Below are 17,664 nucleotides of genomic sequence, written 5' to 3'. Positions count from 1 at the left end.
GAACTACATGTCGAGAACCTTACAGCTGGAATCCACAGTAACATTTGGTTGTATACTTTTTTTTGCCCCCAGGCGGTCCAGCAATTTTCATCACAGCTTGGAGCATCGCTAAAGCCAACTATAATGATGTGGGGTGAGAGACTAGGGAACTGCTAGACCAGAATCGAGCAGAAAATACTCTTTTGTGTTGTTTTGTTTTTGTTTTGTTTTTGTTTTTTTTGGGGGGGGGGGGGGGGGTTGCTTTGTTTTGCTACATCTTATACATTAAAACTCTTTCACGTCTTACCAGGTGCTGGGATATAATAGAAAACACCGATGTGTTCTGGTGGATCATTAAAACTCCTATTTTGGCATCAATTCTGGTAAGTTCATGAGCTTTAAAAACATTTTCATGGTTTATATCAGCACTAGCCAGCTTGAGCTAGCTCTTTCAAAGTAAATGGCACTAAGAGTGGAAAAGTTGTCTTCATTCGTCTATTCTGAGTGACACAAAGACTGAAAAAAGCACTAGAAAACAACAAAAACCTATCTCTAGTTAAGCTGCACGCAATCCAAGATATATACAGATGTACTGGTAAAAGTATTCTCTTGCTATCCAAATCATTGAATTCAGATGTTCCAATCACTTCCATGGCCACAAGTGTATAAAAGATCTAGTCATGCAGACTGCTTGTACAAACATTTAGGAAAGAATGGGATGCTCTCAGGAGCTTTGTGAATTCCAGCGTGGTACTGTAATAGGATGCCACCTGTGCAACAAGTCCAGTTGTGAAATCCCCTCATTACTAAATATTCCACAGTCAACTGTTAGTGGTACTATAACAAAGCCATGAAGTGGTAGGCCACGTACAAATCACAGAGCGGTGAACTGTGCACCTCAGTTCACAGAACTCGCCAACTACAGATATCCAAACTTCATGTGACCTTCCGATTATCTCAGGAACAGTGCATAAAGAGCTTGATGGAATGGGTTTCCATGACAGAGCTGCTGCATCCAAGCCTTACATCACACAGTGCAAAACAGTGTTGTATGCAGTAGTGTAAAGCACGCTGCCACTAAACTCTAGAGCAGTGGAGATGTGTTCTCTGGAGTGACAAATCAGGCTTCTCTGTTTGGGCAATCTGATAGATGAATATGGGTTTGGCAGTTGACAGGATAACGGTACTTGTCCTATACACTGTGCCAAGTGTAAAATTTGATGGAGGGGGGATTATGGTGTGGGATGTTTAATCAGGAGCTGGATCTGCCCCTTAGTTCCAATGAAAGGAACTCTTAATGTTTCAGCATACCAAGACATTTTGGACAATTTACAGCTCCCAACTTTGTGGGAACAGTATAGCAGTATGCCACTTCCTGTTCCAACATGACTGTGCACCAGTGCCCAAAGTAAGCTCCATAAAGACACGGATGAGAGAGTTTGGTGTGGAAGATCTTGACTGGCCTGCATAGAGTCCTGATAACAACCTAGCAGAACACTTTTGTGATGAATTAGACTGGAGACTACAAGCCAGGCCTTCTCGTCCAACATCAGTGTCTGACCTCACAGATGCACTTGTGGAAGAATGGTCAAAAATTCCCATCAACACATAAAGCCTTCCAAGAAGAGTGGAAGCTGTAATAGCTGAAAAGGGTGGGATGACATCATATTAAACCCAATGAATTAAGAATGGGATGTCACTTAAGTTCATGTCCTTGTGAAGGCAGACAAGCGAATATATTTGGCAGTATAGTGTAGAAACAAGTTATAGTATTATGCGACAAAAGGACTCCAGAAGGAAATAGTGTCCAGTCAAACCAATAATTTAATCCATCATACTCAGTAAAACCACAGATATGGACTTTTACACTGTGGTTCTGTGCTCGTATTCAAGTCTTTGATGAAATTCAGACAGAAATAAGCTGTTAAAAGCAGCTGCTTGCCTCATTTTTAAGTCACAGTTTCAAAGTCAAGATAACAGGCTGCTGGAAAAAAGTTTAATATTTAGCATGCAAATTTGAAAGTACTAACTAAATGTACTAATGTGCACCCTCATTGATGTTTTATTTTGCAGGTCTGTAATTTCCTAACCATTTTTTTGTTCAAATAAAAGTTTACAACAGTGCACAAGAGAGGTGAAGAAGAGAGTGCAGGCAGGGTGAAAAGACTTGTGTCAAGGGTGATTTGTGACAGAAGGATAGCAGCAACAGTGAAAGGGAAGCAGAGAGTGGGGAACAAGATGGTAGTGAGACCTGCTATGATGTATGGTTTGGAGATGTGGCAATGACAAAAAGACAGGAGGCTGAGCTGGAGGTGGCAGATCTTGAGATTTTTATTAGGAGTGACCAGGAGGGACAGGATTGGAAATGAGTACATCAGAGAGACAGCTTAGGTCTGGACATGTGCAGAGGAGGGATAGTGGATATACTGGACAAAGGATGTTGAATATGGAGCTGCCAGGCAGGAGGGAAATAGTAAGACCATAAAGAGTGTTGAGTGAAATAGAGACCGATGATCTGTGGCGATGAGCAGTTGCAGTTGCAGTAAAAATAAATGCTTAGAGACATATGCAATAGAGAAACGTTGCCAAGCTCATGTGTCCATTTGAACACAATAAAATTAAAGCTGCATGTTAGTGAACACTGGTAGCTTCACACAGTGTTAGTTAGCATTTACACAACCCAACACATGCTAGTACTCAGGTTTTTCTTTTTGCTAATACAAACTTTGTGCTTGAATTTCATTTAAATGGTTTAACTTTACTACTTGAACACTTGTTTTGGTCTATAGTATGCTAATACTCAAAAGTGGCCCACTTTTTAGAAGCCTGCCTATAGCTTTACTCGAGCATTAAGCTAATTTAACGATACCAGAAGCATTATAAAAGTTGAAAAGAAGAACAGACTCTGGCTAACAGCATGCAAAAACCAGGCCAAAGTCCAAAAATGTACATTTTTCACTTTTAAATTAAGAAAACAGATTTATTTTCTATGATTTTTTAACTTGAAGGTCGTCTAATCTTTAAGTTGTTGTTGTTTAGTAATGATGTTGTCGCCATGGTTATGAGATTTCTAGTAACTGGCATAACATATGTGTGTTGTCACATTACCTATTTGGTCACTCGTGAAGTGACCTGAAGTGAACTTAGCATCTTATCAGCTTTCTTAATGGAAGTAATCGCTATAGTAACAAACACTGGAAATATTGTCCGGTTGCTCCTGATTACGTCATTTCTTGGCCATTTTTGTGCAGCTGGGGTCCACAGCCTACGTCTTTTTGTGTTCTGCGTCACATTTATAGAAAATCTAGCGGATGCTTTTTGAACCTTTTGCAAAGAACCAGCTGTTTTCTGTGTTTAAATATTTGTGGTTAGCTAAATCATGAGTGGTACTGATCTTCTCATGGAAGGCGGGAAAAAAAAAGAAGCTTTTAATATAATTTCCAGCTATTAAAAGCTTGCTCTGGACAAAGTGTCATAGCAGACGCCTACTAGTGTCCAAATGGGTCTGTTTAGTTATTTGCTAGCAGTTGTTCCCAGAGGAGGGTCAGCTTCATTATTTAACATGAGTGTCAGCGGCCTTACTGTTAGTACACTCTGTTTTTCTGTACTTAGCCAGTGACTGATAGCTGGGAGTGCATCATGATGACTGATGTGTTGCAAGTTCACACTCACAGCCCAAATCATCAGTTTAGAAATGCTCATTTTCCCACAGGCCAGCGCCACAATCCAACGCTTCTGTTTATGAGTTGAATCTCACAAACATCTCCCCATATGCATTAGATGCAGTGTGAAATGCCTCAGTGCTTTTCTCACATGACTTTTGTAATGTATTCTCCACAGATGAACTTTATTCTTTTCATCTGCATCATTCGGATACTTCGCCAGAAGATAAACTGCCCCGATATTGGAAGACACGACTCCAACCAGTACTCGTGAGTGTAATTAAATTTCTTTTTCATGCTGGAAGTTTGTTTTGTGTATCAGCTAATAAAGGATGAAATGTCACTGATACGAACGAGGGTGTTTGGAAAGAGCTCCGCCACTTCTGTCTCGGTGGACATTCTGTGAACATTAGCTGCTTTTGTAAGGATAAACAAAGATTCGTTTGAATAAACTTGCAGAGCAGCAGAGTAGCACGCACTCCTGAGTATTCTTCCTGTAACTATTGCTGCAAATGTAACTTTTTTTACGCTCAGAGCGATGCAGGGATAACTAGTCCTTTTGGATTTCAGAAAAGAAAATCTTAGCATGCACAGCACACTGTGGTTTTCCACCATCCAGCAGCTGCTTTACACAGAGATGTAGTGCTATATGTATTTAAGTGGTTTTTCATATGATGGAGAGCATCTCATAAGCCAGTCATAATGCATGAGCTATTTTCCAACTGACACTTTTCATGGTGTTTTTCCCCCCCCCCCCCTCCGTCTCTGGTCTGCTGAGCTGAAATTTAAAATGAAAAGTACTCCTGAGCTGCATTTCATTATTGGGGTATACAGAGACAGATTGGATGCTGGTTTGACTGGAGGGAGGGATTTGAATTTGTTTTTGCCTTATCATTTCAGGCGACTGGCAAAGTCAACGCTGCTTTTGATTCCGCTGTTTGGGATCAATTATATAGTGTTTGCATTTATCCCCGAGCAAGTGAAGACTGAGCTGCGGCTGGTTTTTGACTTGATTCTGGGATCATTTCAGGTATGAGATCAAATGTTTTTGAGGAAAAAGTGATTGTTAAAAAAATACCTGTAGATTCCTAAAATCCAGTGCCTTAAAATAAATGTAGTCTTCTAGAAGTGTGGTCACTTAAACTTTTAAAAAGTCCAAAAATAGTGATTTGGTATGCTTTCAGCCCTGAACTAGCGAGTGCTACTATTAAAGAAAACTGCATCAGGTCTCCAAGCACTTTGCTGGCTGGCTCAGTGGCACTGTCACTGTTTAAAGCTCTGATGTTATTTCAGTTCATCATTTAATGAGGAATGATGGAGAATGCAGCCAGACAGCACAGCTGCATTACAACAGCTTGGAAGATATGGAAACCTTTCCAACACAATCCTCTCCTTACTCCTTTTATTCCCCCTTCTTATTACAACTCGACTCCCATTTGTTTTGTCTGTGTAATACATTTATGACAGTCATGACTGCCACATGTTAATTTTTACAGCTTTTCCTCTGTTGCTTTGGCTTAATTAAGACAGTTAAAGCTGTAAGAAGGTATTTGGAAAACAAACACAAGTGTCTACAATCTTTATAACCAAGAGAGATTAAGTCTTCTTCATGAGTTAAATAGTTGTGCTCACCAACTACTTTGTTAGGTACTCGTTGCTAATACTGGACTGATCCCCCTTTTGCATTCGGAACTGACTTGATTCTCCGTGGCACAGAGTTCCTCAGAGATTTTGGGCAATATTGACATGACAGCATCAAACAGTTGCTGCAGATTTGTTGGCTGCACATCCATGATGTGAATCTCCAGTTCCACTACAACCCAAATTGAGATGGGGTGACTGTGGCGGCCATTTGGGTACAGTGAATTTGGCTAATAAAATATCCCCAAACACCATTACACCACCATCACCAGCAGTCTGGTCTCTCGATACAAGGTAATCCAGATTCATGCTTTCATTTTGGTAACACCAGCCTACCACGTTTTTCCAATCTTCTGTTGTCCAATTTCCCTGAGCCCGTGAGAATTGTTGCCTCCTTGTCTTAGCTGACACGAGTGGCACATAATGTGGTCTTGTGCTGTTGAAGCCCAGCTGTTACAAGGTTCAGTGTGTTGTACCTTTAAGCCCCTTTTCCATTAGTACCTACTACTAGTAGTCAGATCATCAAACCCATTTCCCATTAGGTCATAGTACCTGGTACAGGTACTTTCTTAGTACCTGCTTGCCCGGGTTTCCAAGCGATCCGAGCATGTGCTAAAATGTGACATTGTCAGACTGCATGCACATCACAAAGGAGTGTGGAATTTCTCGGGACTTGGATCAGCTAATGTCACATACTGTCCAGTTAGCTAACAGCTGAGGGCCATTAGTAGGAGTGTTGTAAAACACATTTACTGAGCTTTAGCGCACCAACGTGTCACCAGTTTGAAAACAAGGAAGAGCCCACTCAGATACACCGAGGAATCGGACTGGACATTGAAGAGAGAAAGGAGTAAGGAGGTGGGAGGGAAAGATGACGTAAAAAAAAAAGTGTAGTGAAAGTTTGTGGATTATACAGGGGTTTCTCGCTTCTTACACTGCAAGGGAGAGCATTAACCGTGAGGTGCATGAGAATAGGGAGAGCGAGGGAAGTCCAGTGAATCATACAAGTTAAAATCATGTCTTGTTGAATCTCTCAGATAATAATAACAGTTCCACAGAGTAGGTATTCAGATTTGCTAAAAACACGGGGAAACCATCCTTAGTGCTAAGATCTTAAAAAGGATGCCTCTGGAACTGAGAAAAACTGTAAAAATAACAAATAATTGATAAGACGAGATGATCAAAGAAGAAATTTAACCATTACATCCTCTGCTCCTGCTTTCTTATCAGTGTTTTTCTTTCCTTTTAGGGCTTTGTGGTCGCAGTCCTTTACTGCTTCCTGAACGGAGAGGTAGGTGATGTAAACACTGCTGATATAAACACACCACAGTACTTCCACACAGAGATAGCCTGCAGTCGTGCTCTCATTCTCAGAAAATGTAGTTTATCTGTAGTTTCTCCGTCGCTCCCTGTGCGCACCATTTACATTCACACACAGTCCTGACAGGTAGATGGAGCGGCGGGTATGAGTCACCGGCGCTTGTCGTTCCAGCTCCTCTCTTGGACCTCCCCACAGCATATTTTCTGCACTTTGCCTGCAGGGTGGGAGGGCTGTAAAAAGCACACAGTCTTTTTGGCAGGGAGCTATTCAGTGATGTCTGCACAGGCTCTCTGTGGGCAGATTATTTATGTTCTCAGTGCTGGGCCAGATTGAATCTGGGCTAGATGGCGAGGCTTCACACTATGCTGCCTGAATTTTAATCTCATGCAACTTCCAGGTGTCCTTTACTAAGTGTGGAAGATTTGTGCACTGCTGGTAAGATATGTTAGGTTTAGTTGTTGAATTCTCGGTGCTTAAGGAATGGCAGACATGTCGATAGCAAGAAAACAAATATTGACAAGGTAGAAGTGGAAGAAAATGACTGAAGAAAAAGCTATATTGATTTTCTTTTTGCCTAAATAATGCAAAACAGTTTTTAAAGTGTCATACTCTCGTAAAATTCATGCAAAAGAAAAAACTGCTGGACTCGATTGCGAGGCAGGACTGTCTTTAAAAAAGAAGATACGTGGGTCCAAATGAGGGGTTGAGGATTTTCTGGAGAAGCCGGTGGAGAGTGTGCAGCCAGGTTTACTTAACAAGGAGTTGGCCGAACAAAGAGACGCAAGCTGGTAGAGCACAAGGAAGGACCTAGACTCTAGGTCCTAGAGAAATAAATGTGAAGCCTAAGTGTTCTTATTGCTGCTGCCGATGAAAGCACATGATGGCGAGTGTGTGTGTGGATGACTGTGTGTGGGAGGGGCGGGTTGATTAGTCGATGAGTGTCAGGTGTGCCAGCCAGAGTCCAGTGGGAGCTGGAGCAGTGCCGCATAAACAGGGAAACATATGCACACGCACATACTCAGAGAGTGAAGGGAGACCTTGGAGATGCACGCACTATTTGGGGGAAAAAATGAATGTAGTCTAATCCAGTAATAGAAGTGTACAGTGTGCAGAATAACACAAACACCTGGCACAGCCCCTTAACCTGTAATACATGACACAAAAAAGCAACAAATTTCCAAAACCTGCAACTGACTGTAGATAATGTTCCAACATAAGCAAATATCTGCAAAAAAACAACAAAAAAGGCACATTTAAAAATATTCAATCCTCCAGCAGAAGGTTTGGTTCACTTTCCTCCCTCTGACATGGTCTAAATGAAAACTAATGTCAGTGTCGGGTACTGCTTTTAATGGCGCGCCACCTCAGCGCTGGCGGCGTTTAATTCTGTGGATTTTCTCTGGGTGCTTTTCATTTTTTCCCCTCCGTCCTTGAGCTTCGTCTGCTGCTGAAAATCACGCCAACCAATTTGTTTTTCTGTTTAATTAAAATGCAGGTCACCCGCTTTTAAGAGAGCTGCAGTTTTTATAGTCGATTATTCAAAATCTTCTAAATTGTCCAAATTTGTTGTATGAAATAAATTCAAGTAAAACACTTGGAGAATGACAGAGGTGTGTAGGGAGTAACAGCAGGGCCTGTCCACATGTACACGGGTATTTTGGAAAGCATTTGGCAGCATTTTGTCCTTTTGTTAACATATAAACTCTGTTTTTGGTCAGAGGTGTCAAAAACATTATCAGTGAATTCCCAGTAATGTTTTATGTTGGTAAAGAACATGTAGCTCTACTTACTGAATAAACATGTAATTGTCCCTTTTGCTCTAATCGGTTTCAGGTCCAAGGAGAGATCAAGAGGAAGTGGAGGAGGTGGCACCTGCAGAGATACATGGGCTCAGACACCAAATACCAGCACCCGTCTATTGGCAGCAGCAACAACTTCAACACCCAGATCACCATGTTGACACGGTGCAGCCCGAAAACTCGCCGGGCTTCATTATCCTGTCACGATGACTTGTCTAGCATCTGAGTCACAGTGACACAGACACACAAAATGCTGTACAAAATGCTCTCATGCCAAACATTAGGCAGAACATCGCAGCATATATAAGCTTTACCATAAGTACTCTTGGGTCATGTGTGTGGTGCAGAAGATGGAAAGTGATGAAAGGATTGGAAAAAGAGATATAAGGACACGATGTGACCATAATCAGCTTTGAAGCAGTTTGTAACTGTTCCAAAAAATACATTTAAATGAGAAGGTAAGTTGCACATTGCTTAACAAACAAAGCGTTTGCGGAGAGAGTCATTTTTGCGCAGGTCACCTGTACAGGTGAATTCAAGTCATATCACTACAGCTCTTATTTTTTAAATATCCTGTGTGCTTAGGTGAGTGGGCTGGTGTAACTCTGAGCCTTGTGCACTCCTGCAGCTCCAAATAGTCAAGTTTTGTGCTAAAGCTTTGGAAGAAATTGAGGTGATGTATTTTTCTAACAGCAGCATCACAGGCTAACAAAGGTACTATACCAGAACTGGACTGTGAGGGTGTGTTTGAGTGCTGAATGTAAATAGTGCTGGAAAATTTGCTTTAAAACATACTTTAGAGTATCCAAAATAAGCATAATACTACACTTCCCCCCCTTTGCTGTGTAGGAAGACAGAAAAAAAGACAGGCTTACAGAGCAGGAAACTTTATTTCCATAAATGCCAAACAGATTAGGCTTCAGACCAAGTGATGCTGATTCACAATGATGGGTTTGGAGCACAAATGCCCTTCTCTGCACTATCATGCTCATGAGAGACCGGTTGCCCTTTGCCTTCTTTTATCAACACAGCCTTCCCTCTTGGCGTGTGCGATTCTGAGCCTATGATTAGGTAGATATTTTTCATTATTTAGGGCACTGTGGCGGTTTTGTGTCGATCACTGACGAGTGCCTGGGTTTGGTGTGTTGAACCGACTTCTGCGGTCTAGTCTTTGCTGGCTGTTGGGCAGTACAGCAGCTCTGAAGAGGAGATGTCCATATGCAGCTCATTCCTTGAATGTTTACATTTACTTGGGAAGAGTTGTAAAAAATGATGCACAGTCAAGTGTGCAGTGTAAATAAACTTGGAATGCTTGTGCCATACACATCACATTGTGGTTATAATAATAGTAATGAATCACTAAGTGTCGTTTTTTCAAATTAAAGCATGACAGGATTCAGAATCTTCTGAATCTCCATTATGCATAATATTTTTTGAATTCTTCAGGTTCAGACTTACTTCTCCATCGGAGGAGTCTGAACTTGACAAGTCAGCAGAGAATATTAGATCCTGTATGCAAAGCAAAGTGACAAGGATGACTGGCCCTGTCACAACGATGCTGTCTTTGTGCTTTTGACCTCGCGTAGGTTTGAAAGTAAGGCTTGTTCATACTAGAGGGAACAACGGGGGGATCCAGCTTTACACGGGAGGAAGGAAATCATCTCAACCCACCAGTGATTTAAAGGTTTAGATCATCATTAAGTTTAAGAATAATAAAAAAATTCTAATGTGGTAATATGTGTCAAGGAAATATTGAATATCAATATATCGCCTTCAGATTGCTGAAAGTAATAATTATACATTTAGAGAAAAGGAAAAAGATTGGAACCACTTTCATATTGTGGTCAGAAGTTTACATACACTCATCATGCAGGTGAATGACATGCTAATTTTGCAGCGACTTCTTTCTTGATCAGCACTTCACTGTGGACAGTGACACTTAATCCTTGGCGGTTCCTGCCTTGTTCCTGAACATCTAACCAATTTGCTCTCATCTAAGGGTGACATTTTCAGTCTTCTTCTAGACCAGGGGTGGGCAATCTCAGTCCATGAGGGCCGGTGTCTCTGCAGGTTTTAGATGTGTCCTCGAACCAACACAGCTGATTTAAATGGCTAAATTAGCTCCTCAACATTTCAGTGTAACAGTGTAATTTAGTTAGACTGCGTTTTTAGTTCTGAGTTACATGATGACCAGATCACATAATGCATGAACCCTAGGAATTCCAAATAGTTCACAAACATTACTGACTCTAGCTTCATATTTAGTGTGCACACATGAGTCAATTTAAGTCGCAGGATTAAGGCAAATAGACACATTTGCCAAAAAGCACCAAATCACAACAACAGTCACCTCAAGTTGCCTGATATTTCAACTTATAGACCATGCAGAGAAATCCCCAACAATCAAGCGACTGCCTACGAGTGACCATTTGGCGACAGTGGGAAGAAAAAAACCCTTTTAACAGGAAGAAACCTCCGACAGAACCACACTTGGGGAGGGCCAGCTAGGACAAAAGGCACATTGCGGAAGAGAATCAGAGATTAAAATGTCATTTTTCACGTTGCTTATAAGTGTGTGCTTAAATACTCCTACATTTTTTGCGTCTGTCTTTTGTCGTCAGTAACTTTAGTGTAATTTTGTGAATTTTCCAGTATACCTCTTAAAATGGTGAATGTAAATAGATGTGTACAAAGTGGGAAAGCAATTATATTAGACAGTGTTTCTCAAATTCAGTCACATATGTCTCTTGGGTTGATTGTTTTGGTTACCAAACATTAAAAAGGGATAATATATATATATAAGAGTGCACTTAGAGTAACTATGTGCAATGTAAATCTGATTTTTTGTTAACTGGATAATGTGTTGTGCATATCTGGGTTTAAGATCATTTGTTTGGTTTGCTGTTGTGCGGTTTGTGTAAGACTGGTGTAAAGCATTACATTGTAAATCTGCAGTTGTACAATTTGGTCACATCTGTGTACACATAAAGCCATGCTTTCCTTTTAAAAACGGCTCAATGTGCTAATTAATTTTGCCATTTTAATGTGTAACTTTAAAGGTGTTATATTAGCAAAAAACTTACTTTACCAAAAAACCTTTCTCCTCGTGTATTGTATGAAATAAATTATTCAGAAACACACGAGAAAGTGGAAGTCTAGTATCCCTTTGTAAAGTTCCTCTGTGCTTCAGTATTGTTTTAAATTCCTATACCTTTAACGTAAAATGAGCTTTTTTTGTGAAAGATATCCTATACCATGCTTTTGTTACCAAAGTAAGGCTTATTTTCACAAGGGCTTTTGGCTACTCAACAAAGGCTCGGCTTTAACCTCCTAGGACCTGGTGTCCACATATGTGGACATCACATTTTGGGTTATTTAGACTAAAATACTCAATTTTGCTCTACATGGGCCTGATATCCACTTACGAGGACATTATACTGCTACTGTTCTATCAAAATTTTAAACCAATATCCTCATTTTTCTTAAAAACATAAATAATGTATAAAAAAAAAATTTGGTCATTCTTTTTTTTAACATTCATCGGGCCCAATATGCCCAAATATCAAAGAGAAATTAGGCGGTTAAGTCACTTATTTCTTTATATAACTCTGAGGAAGACTCACTTAAAGCAAGTTTTTCATGCAAATATGCTAATGCCTGCAATAAGAACAAAAATCTGCCCTCCTTTCCTTGTATATTTAAATATTCACATTTTACACCCATTTCCTCTTTGACCAGCAATTCTGATCATGTTTAGCAAATAAAAATGTGTCTATTTCAGGACAAATTTCAGCTAATATGAGTGCGTAATATCATCACAAGGGAGTACATTCGATTCTTGTGGCAACAGCGTGTTTGTAGCAGACAACCCAATGGGTTGAAAACACTCCCTCTCTGCACCCCACACAAAAGTATTATCCCATTAAATGGCTGTAGTTTTTCCCTTCATTATGTGCCGTTACAGGTCACAGTGCCCTGAGAAGAACAAAATATCTTAAAACTTACACAATACACTTTTTTCCCCTCCCGGGGCTTCAGCTATTCAGTTAAGCAAAGAAAGAATAATCAGATTTACATAAGTGGGCGACATATATTTATACATATATTTAGAGAGTATCTTCCACCAAGGGCGGGCCAGTGGTTTACAATGGAAGAACTCACTGAAATCTCACAAATCTTGAACAATCCTGACAATATAAACTTCTTGACATAAAATAATCATTTATGCCAATAAGATTTGTAAAGACTTGAAGAGTTCAGTTGTTTGACATCTATGTCATCTTTCCACTGCCTTAAAGATGACAGTAATGGTCCCATGCGTTAGGAGCTAAGCAGAACAAACAGTTAATTATTGCTGGTGGGAAAATGGCTTTAAAATTCATTTTTAGCGTTTCATGTAGAAAATGTATTCATTATGTTTGTAAGATGTTGTTGCTCAATTTGGATACCCGGGTTAGTAGTACATTTCTGCACCTCACAAACATTTACACCTATTAAAGATGACAAAAACGTGAAAAATACAGGAATTTTGCAGAGGTTTGTCTTATGGATTTTGATTTTCTTAATCGAATTAAAACAGCTGATTGGCTACTGTGTCTGATTTTGTGTTTGTTACATTGTGTTGCAACATCAATGAAATAAAATGCTGCATTAAAAAAATCACTACAATTTGGCCCTCAGAGATATTTTTCTTTAAGTAAAAATATACATATATGAATGAAAGTAAAGATTCGTGCACCTCAAACTGATTTTCAGTATTTGATAGATATGACTGACCCTCAGAGTTTGCTTTTGTGTATAAAACTTCAGCTATTAAAGTTCATCCTTATGTTGTCCCTCATTTTAATTTCTACAATTCACTGACTTGAGTGTGGGGCACCTCGTGCGGAGTTCAGCAACATAAAGAAAAACAAATTCAACAAAGACAAGGCTCTGTGTGCCATAAAAGATTAACAACTACACTGCTTCATGCCCTGTTCCTCTGATCAGCTGCTTTTGGGTCTCATTTTTCATTAGCTCTGTCCATGAAGGCAAATTGAGCTTGCATATAATGTGATTACCAATGCACTGGAAAGGTAGCAAATGTAAATAAATGGATTAACCGGTTTGGAGGATTCCGCATGAAATTCAATGCAGAAAATAAAAAGAAGAACCTTGAGGCTTGTGTGTGATCATCTTTGTACGTTTATGTTTATGCTCTGCTGTTGAATATCGTGCAGTCAGATGAAATGTTTGGACTGCTTTTGGTCTAGACTTCGAAATTTGTCAATGTAAGGTCACAGCTGTGAGATTTCATGAAGACAGCGTGGGATGCAGACAAGACAGAAGACGGATGAAGTTATTTTCAGATTCCCTGTGACTCTTAAAATGCGAGACAGGTGTCTTGCCTTTGAGCATCATTCAGTATTCATAGCACTGGTTAAATATTCATGTGACAAATAAGGAGAAGCTTGGAAAGGTGAACGACTGAGCAAACAAGTGAGCTCTGTGAGGCTGTTTTGATCACATCTGCTGATTAAAAGAGACATTGTCTGCCAAATCCAACCTGATCTGTGGCTGAGAGTCAGTAATAAATACTGAAGGTTTGCCTACTTTCCACAGGTAGTGCAAATCTAGGACTGAGTTATTGTACCCCGTGTATGGGATGGCTCCAGTAACTGGCTGTAATTCACAAAAATATACCCACTAACTGATGACAAATGTTAGACTTTCTATGTCATATGAGGAGCAATAGCAGTGATTTGCATATAACAGAGAGTGTTACAATAAACTTTGATTTCTCACCTTGAACTTTATGACCATTTCACACATTAGCATGCCAACCATGACTTCCAACCAATGCATGGTGATTTTAAAGAACACAGTGGCCCTGAACTGACCCGGCTCAATGACCCCCAAAGATATTCTGCCACGTAAACTCCCCAGTAGTTTCCCTCAAGCAGCCACCTCCACACACTTGAGGCAGGACTGAGAAGACTGCCATGTGCACACACAGCAACAAAGCCACTGTGGACAAATCCATGAATTTGAATAGATTTATTTTTATTTACATGGTTGCGTGGAGTGTGGTCTGGGTCTCCGATGCAGAGGAGGGGTGGTGCAGTGGGTTCAGGGGCCAGTGCTGGGGAGGCTGGCTGGGGCTGATCTGGTAATCAGCCTCTCCCTATATCAGGAGGTCACTGATGAGAGAGAAATCACTGTAAATAAAATGTCACCAACCCTTCAATATTGTATACATGACAGGTCCTTTGGTCACAAACACGAAACTTTATTGTCATTTTTTTCAGGTAAATCGCCTAATAAATAACTGTATAGTATTACTTTTAAACAACTTTTTGACAGACATAAAAAAATAGTGTTTTCTTATTTTTATGACAGGTAGTCTAATAAATCAGTTACAGGTAAATTACTTATGTTGCATAACTGCCCTTACATCATAAATAAAGGCCATTAGGTCACTCTTTTGAAAACTCAATCAGTGCCACCGCCTGACCCCCTCACAACCAGCTGATTCACTATTTATTTATTTAATTAATGTAAAATAACTTTGGCATCTTTAAATAAACCATGAAAACTTACAGCACATATGGGTCAAAATTTTGCATTTTTTGAGTATCTTTGAGTCCTTGTCACTTTAGAAACACAGAAGATATCCACCTGAAATTCGTAAGGAGATGTTCAGTGCTAAAATATCTTATTTTTTTTCCAGCACTGTTGCACTAACATTATAATAATGGGATATATATTAGTTTAAAGCAGGGGTCTCGAACTCCAGGCCGGGCCGGTGTCCTGCAGATTTTAGATCTCACCCTGGGTCAACACACCTGATTCAAATGATTAGTTCATTAGCAGGCCTCTGGAGAACTTCAAGACATGTTGAGGAGGCAATTTAGCCTTTAAATCAGCTGTGTTGGATCAAGGACACATCTAAAACCTGCAGGACACCGGCCCTCGAGGCCTGGAGTTCGAGACCCCTGGTTTAAAGTAAACCTCCACCAGTGTGATGTCAAAATGCTGATTTAATGCTAAAAGTGCATTTTGTGTAAACTTATATCATCATGTGGGATACTAAGTGGTCGGTCAAAACAAGTTGCAGCACATGAAGGGACTCTTTTCATCTACATTTTGAAACCAGGCTCTATAACATAGAGTAACAGAAACAAGCAGATCGATCACTGAGGTCAAAGTTCAGTTTGCAACCTCTGACACCTGTAATGTGAGGTATAGGATGTCATTTTTCCTTTTGATCTCTATGGCTGCCGAGCTGCTCTTTCATCTTGCTTTTAAAAAAATAAATGCTCAGCTATGATTAAATCACACCCCAGTTAATTAGAATGAAACACATGTGCTCATATTCAGTATACATACAGTGATTTATCACCACCAGCACATTTGCCTGGTTGGGCATGAATCATGCCTAACCAGGCAGGGTGTAAACAAGCTTGGGAAATTACACCACACATTTATACAATCACGGGAAGCTTGATCTCACGTATGAAATGAATGCACAATTCATCAATGGAAATTATTACTCACATAGCATTTAAAGTCTTGTCTGGGTCAAGTATTTGTATTGTTTGAAAGTTCTTGTGCCTTCATGTGGAATTTCTTTGCAGCTAAATCAATTTAATTAACTCTTAACGCACAACTGTATCCAAAAATAGGTTTTTCTTGCATTATCAGATTTAGATTTAAAAGCCCTGCAGCAATGTCGTGAATCCACCAAACGTCCAACTTCAAATTAAAAAAAAGAAACTAAAGAAAAAACTAAAACACCTGTTTAAAAAGCAGACTGTGTTTTGAAATAATGACTTTTCATCTGATTGCTTTTCTAATGTTCATTTGCAGCAGCTTTGTAGATAGCTCACACAGGAGCGGTTAGTGTGGGACTGATAGAAGAGCCAATTTCTGTCTATCTCTGTGTTCTTATAAAAGGACAGGAGGTGGATGAAAGCAAAAAGAGTAAAGTAATGGGATTAGGGGGGGTATTTTTTTAAAAGGCTTTACATCAACACCAGAAAAGGGCAAATGAAACACACAGAGCTCAACGCGTGCTCTTTACATGCATGAAAAGATGTTTAGAAAAGTGCAGACTTTCAGCTTTAATTCAAACGCTGTAGCAAAAGTATTGTAATAACCGTTTAGGCTTTACAGCCGTTTTTATTCGCAGCCCCCCGTTTTCAGAGGCTCAAAACCATCAGTATGCTGAGAAAAATGTGAATAAAATGGAACGCAACCCAAGTTTTATTCACAGCAGAACATAGAAATCATATCAAATGTTTAAACTGAGAAAATGCTGCATTTTAAGAAAAATATTACTTCATTTTGAATTTGATGGCAATAACACATCTCAAGAAAGTTGGGACAAGACTAAGTTTACCACTATGAAATATGCAGGGCCTTCTGCTTGTTAGGATGCCTGGGTCGTTGACCCAGGGTTTTGAGTTTATTATATTATTTATCATTTCTATTCTTTGGTGTCTTCGTTAGAGTTATGTCTTATGGTTTATGTCGCTGTGTAATCCTTAGTTGCTATATCCCCGTGTCCAGTCAGTGTCTGTCTGCCCTGGTCTGTTCCCTCTGTTGCAGTGCCTGCATGTGAGTCTGTGTCTTTAGTTCAGTCTGTGTTATGTTTTCTGTTTTATTTTTAAGGTCCATGTCTGATGTTAATGTATCTGGTTTTGCTTCCCCTTGTCTCGTTAGGCCTGATTTGCCCCAGCTGTGTTTCCCTCCTGTTACCAATTCCCTGATTGCTCCCTCTGTGTATTTAAGCCCTGTGTTTCTCTGTGTCCGTGTTGCGATCTACCCTTATCTTGCTGTGTGTTCTGTCTGCGTAGGTGTATTTTGTAGGCTTAGTTTTGTTACCCTTTTGAGTTCAGCATTAAAGCTGTTTTGAGTTACTTTCTATCTCCGGAGTCTGCACTTTGGGTCCTTCTCCTGCCTGCACACAGCCGTCACATAACACTGCTGGGTGGGAGCAATTGTTGCTCCAAAACTTGAGTATACCTTCAGCACTGATGGTGCCTTTCCAGATTTAGAAGCTGCCAGTTTGATGAAACGTACCCACACTATACATATCAGTCATGCAGGCTTTTGAATTGAGTGCTAATGACAAGTGATGGTCCTTCTCCTTACTACAAAGTGATTTCAATGACAGAATCATTCCTGCTTTTAATGCAGTGCTATCTCAGGGCCTCATAATAATGGGCTTCCAATATTATTTTCAACCTTGCGCACAGAGATTTCTCCAGATTTCTGAATC

General features: G+C 40.0%; 1 protein-coding gene across 1 annotated transcript in view; it reads left to right on the top strand.

Moving 5' to 3' along the window:
- Nucleotides 1–11,346, top strand: part of vipr1b (vasoactive intestinal peptide receptor 1b) — a 53,769-nt gene extending 42,423 nt beyond the window's left edge. Inside the window, exons 8-13 of the mRNA XM_080865719.1 lie at nt 73–133; nt 290–362; nt 3,820–3,911; nt 4,542–4,671; nt 6,532–6,573; nt 8,437–11,346. Of these exons, the coding sequence (XP_080721845.1) occupies nt 73–133; nt 290–362; nt 3,820–3,911; nt 4,542–4,671; nt 6,532–6,573; nt 8,437–8,628 (590 nt within the window). The 3' untranslated portion in view covers nt 8,629–11,346. The remainder of the gene's footprint in view (nt 1–72; nt 134–289; nt 363–3,819; nt 3,912–4,541; nt 4,672–6,531; nt 6,574–8,436) is intronic.
- The last annotated feature ends 6,318 nt before the right edge of the window (nt 11,347–17,664 follow it).

This window comes from Rhamphochromis sp. 'chilingali', assembly GCF_963969265.1.
Source record: "Rhamphochromis sp. 'chilingali' genome assembly, chromosome: 18".
Lineage (NCBI taxonomy): Eukaryota > Metazoa > Chordata > Actinopteri > Cichliformes > Cichlidae > Rhamphochromis > Rhamphochromis sp. 'chilingali'.
Note: the sequence above shows the minus strand (reverse complement) of the source record. Positions and strands in the feature narration are given on the sequence as shown.